Source organism: Prenolepis imparis, unplaced genomic scaffold (assembly GCF_030444845.1).
Source record: "Prenolepis imparis isolate NDT839.2.m4 unplaced genomic scaffold, iyPreImpa1.0 SCAF_530, whole genome shotgun sequence".
NCBI lineage: Eukaryota > Metazoa > Arthropoda > Insecta > Hymenoptera > Formicidae > Prenolepis > Prenolepis imparis.
Genome location: NW_028141688.1, coordinates 2,428 through 6,760, shown reverse-complemented (window position 1 = coordinate 6,760; position 4,333 = coordinate 2,428). Strand labels below are relative to the sequence as shown.

The following is a 4,333-nucleotide window of genomic DNA, read 5'->3' as shown; positions in this document are numbered from 1 at the left end:
GAGAAGGGTTACACACCAAATTGGACAACCGAAGTGTTTAAAATTGTTAAAGTGCAGCGTACTAATCCCGTAACCTATCTACTCGAGGACTATCGCAAAACATCTGTCGCTGGAGCGTTTTACGAGCACGAGTTGCATAGCGCGAATTATCCGGACGTATATCTCGTGGAGAAAGTACTGCGCAGGAGGGGTGACGAGGTTTACGTAAAATGGCTGGGATTTGACAATTCGCACAACTCTTGGATACATAAGGACAATGCAATTTAATTCATACAAATTGTATTTATTAATTACTCAAAAATTAAAAAATATATAATGTGTACAACAAATAAAAGTATTTGAAATATTACAATATACATGAAATATGTGAAATACAAAATCTTTATTAATACATCCTTTCCGTTCCAATATATGAAATACATACACATATGTTACATAACATTATATCGCACATACATTATATTACATTATATTTTATAAGGGTATCTGATAATGTCCCCATGGTAATGTGTCGGTCGAATCAGGTATGATATACCGCTTATCGTCGTACGGACTTAGAGCAATTTTTGTCTCGCAGATGGTGTATACTTCATGCAATTTCGACCTAATACATGACTGACTACGTGTCATTTCAATCTCGTCGTTCAGGCACCGCGTATAATCGTCGAATGTTATCGTTCTCGCGACAACGTTACTTTTGACACCTTTAACCTTTTTTGTATCTTTCTTACCATCCACTCGCAAAGCGTACATTTTTGCTCTGAGCCCGACGAATTCGGTCATTATTGCACCGTTATTCTCGTCTTTCATCAAGCCTGGCACCTTTTTGTTTGCATGCGCTATACCGTACGCGTTGTCAATTGGATAATCGCTCGTATCGAATCTAGCGATATCGTGTTTCATATTTTCATACACGTCTTCGCATTTAATATGGTATATTAAACTGTCGGTGTCAGTGTACATTATTCGGCATCTTTCACGATAGAGCGGTGACATGTACTCGTAGTGAAATTCGTACAGACACACTTTCGATATGTCGAGTATACACATACCAACATAGATTGGTTTGTTAAATTTTACTTCGAGTTTACGTAATTCTACGGCAATTAAATTTTCCGAAAAGATGCTTCTACTGTGAAAATTTGGTTTAGCAATCATCGCCTCTGCACCGTATCGTCCGTCCCACTTTGTCAATAATTTTACATCTACATGATTTCGAACGTTTTCCATCGTTTTGCCAAATACCGCGTTGTTCATCAATTTGTACAAATTTTTCTCAAAATCATTTTTCGCATGTGTTCTAAATTTTGTATTTAGTTCAATGTAATCGCGGAGCCATGCGGATTGAGTGAATTGTAATACGCGATGTATTTTTGTAACGCGAAGGCCGTGACGCGTGCACTGTTGCAGGTTGCGGTAGTGTATGACATAACGCTTCTTATCATATAGCGTTGCGAGAAGCTTATCTTCCCGCTTGCCGGGCGGCTTGTCGCGCGTCGGGCAAAACGGTAGGTCAGTGTGCATGTCGTGAAGATGTTGCGGATATTCTAAATCTACTTCGAGGATATAGCCTGTAGGTGAATCGAGCGCTATTGACGAGATGTCAAAATTAGATACATCGTCGACCCATCGAAAATCGGCATAAGGTAGTGGTTGACACATTGCCCATCCATACAAATTATTTACATCTAAATACATTAAATATGATGATGGTTTCGACGGATCATACGATTGCATGTACTTGTTATTAGCATGGGCGTATCTTCCTGAACATTGACTTAGACCACCGCGTATACCTCGTTCAATAAACATAACCATATCGATATCGGTAAGCAGTTCGAAATTTACGCGTGTATGTTTTAGCATCGCGTCCCATGTATACCCAGGAAGAGTATAATAATACGCAGGATCGAGTCCGTAACTCGCGATGCAAGTGTCGCGAAAGTTTTCAAATATATCTGCCAACAACAAGACATCAGTTTTTAAGTACAGATCGCTGTATTCACCCAAGGTTTGAATGGAGAACTGCTGCCACACGTTGACGGCATGTGCGTAGTCGTTCTCGGATACAGTGTCACTGGTTAAAGAACTGTAAAACGATTCGCGTGGTGGTAAACGCGTGTCCTGCAGCCTGTCCACGCAGTCAATGTACTCGTACGGAAAGACACCTTTTCGCGTTAATAATTCAAAATTGTTGGTGGATAATGCGGAAAAATTGGAACGCAAAATTTTTAACTTATCCTTATTCAAAAAAGATGCCAATTTGTCAAGACTAGCACTGAGAAATTTGTATGAATCGATGAATCGTAATTTCACGAAAGTTTTCCAATCTTTGTCGTCGTCGGTACTATTGACAGTCTTCGTAAATGAAATGTATTTTTCTTTTGTTATTGGAAGCACATCTACGCGTCCTTTATACGCGGTAGCTATTTCTTTTATGATGAAATGTGCGTCATAGCCGGATAGATTATGGAAAACTACAGGAATGACATAAGAGTCTTTGTAGTTTAGATTACAGTTTGAGTGCGCGGAACCCCTGTATCGCCCGGTCAGATGACAATGATCGCGTACGCGTGTATCATCCGGCCCAAACGGTTTTTCGCATATATGACAATGCGTGGCGCTATGAAATTTTTCCCATTCATCTTGCGTTAATTTTGTCATGGGGACATTATCAGACAAAATACCCTTTACACGATGCGCTAAATTTTTAAGTTCTTCGGCGAACCATGAAACGCAATCGATACTACGGCGAGAATTATACGCGGATAACGAGTTGTCGTACGAACATTGCACGTAATACCCAACGCTAAATACCTCGTGATGTTGGGAGTATGACGCATGTTCCGGCGTCTTCTTCAGCACACACTCCAAGTCGGCGTACACCACGAAGGGAAATCGCTCCTTTCTGTTGTAGTTGTCGAAGTCGAGCCACTTGTCTTTATCGCTTGGTAATCGGATAGCGCAGTCGTTCATTTCTCGACAGTCCGCAATGTGAGCCTCCAATTTTTCGCTCAAATTAAAGAAGTGCAAGCATCTGTGAAAAAAAAAATTACAATTTTATTTACAATTTTATTTAAAATTATTATATAGTTTGCAATAAATATACATACCGATCGCAGATATATTTTTGACCATTGTGTTTGCTCAGTTGCGTGCTGACAAGCCGAGATAGATTTTTTATATACGCGAAATGCCCAACGCTGTCGTCCTCCTCCACATACAGCATATTTACATGTTTTTCTCTCTTCCGATCGGTGAGCTGTATCGGAAGAATAGATAATTCCTTCTTCCTCTCAATGCCGTAGACGTTGATTGAGATGTTATTTGCCAGTTCAAACTTTTTAATTTGGTTTAACGTCATCGGAAACTCAATGTCCTGAAGATTTAACACTGTCGTATAGTGTGGATATGACGATGTTCTCTCACTATATTTTGCAACTGGATGCAGAGCGGCCACCACTGACCATGCGAAACATGCATTGTCTTTAGACTGCACGTTCACCACTGCTCTCTTCGTCACAATTTCTCGCGGCAAGTTTAAATAACACCCAGCACGCATAGGATTGCACTTGTTGACGTTGACCGTAAGATCAAGGATTCGTGACAATGCCCATCCGCTATCACGTTCCTGAAACTCTTCGAGAGACGCCAATGTGGATTCGATGACATGCCGCTCATACCACTCGTGTAAATCGGACGTGCGAAAGAGTTCATAATTTCGCGTGTTAATGCTTTTGTTGGAGCGCATATCACCTGTCACAAACTCACCGTTGAACACGGTATTTACTTTTGCACAGTTGTGTATTTTTATAACATCTTGCACTTGCTCGAGAACTACACTACTAGCGTCTTCCAAAAATTGTCGCGGTTCGATATAGTCTGCGTTAATCACCGCACCTGTCAATATCCGATTTTCGAACGCGGTATCGATCTCTCGCCAAACGAGTCTTCCCGTGTTATTATCGCCACTGTAATTACCACCACTGGGTATAAACTGTCTCTGCAATCGAGTCTTTGCACCCTCGAGTCGCGCGATTCTAGCAACCAAAGATTGTCTATATCCAATCGAGAGTCGCGGACGCTTGACACGACTGCGTTCTTCGAGCAAATTGATAAATTCCTCGCAGAGCAGCGCCCATTCAAAATATTCGCCCAAGGTGGTGACTTGGCGGGACCGCTCCAACAGGTCGCGTTCGTTCTGCTCGATGTTTTCCATTATTTCTTTTATTCACTATTATACCACTAACACTTCTAATACAAGAAAGTAACCACTAAACTTTTTTCACCGCTGCATCTATGCGCTTTCAAATCGTACTATGGTTTGACGCGC

The 4,333-nt window shown here is 41.1% G+C and overlaps 2 protein-coding genes across 2 annotated transcripts; both read right to left on the bottom strand.

Annotated features, from left to right (window-relative positions):
• Positions 1-474: 474 nt before the first annotated feature.
• LOC145948650 (uncharacterized) lies at positions 475-1,219 on the bottom strand. Its single transcript, XM_083058273.1, has one exon. It carries the CDS (start codon positions 1,156-1,158, stop codon positions 475-477), a length of 684 nt encoding a protein of 227 aa, XP_082914399.1. The 5' UTR covers positions 1,159-1,219.
• Positions 1,220-3,085: 1,866 nt separating this feature from the next.
• On the bottom strand, positions 3,086-4,003 carry LOC145948651 (uncharacterized; the record flags this gene model as incomplete). Its single annotated transcript, XM_083058274.1, has 1 exon — positions 3,086-4,003. A coding segment is annotated over one exon (918 nt), but the record flags the coding sequence as incomplete, so codon positions are not given.
• Between the last annotated feature and the right edge of the window lie 330 nt (positions 4,004-4,333).

Excerpts from the sequence above, each read along its gene's own strand:
- LOC145948650 (XM_083058273.1), bottom strand. The coding sequence starts at position 1,158 with ATGATTGCTAAACCAAATTTTCACAGTAGAAGCATCTTTTCGGAAAAT.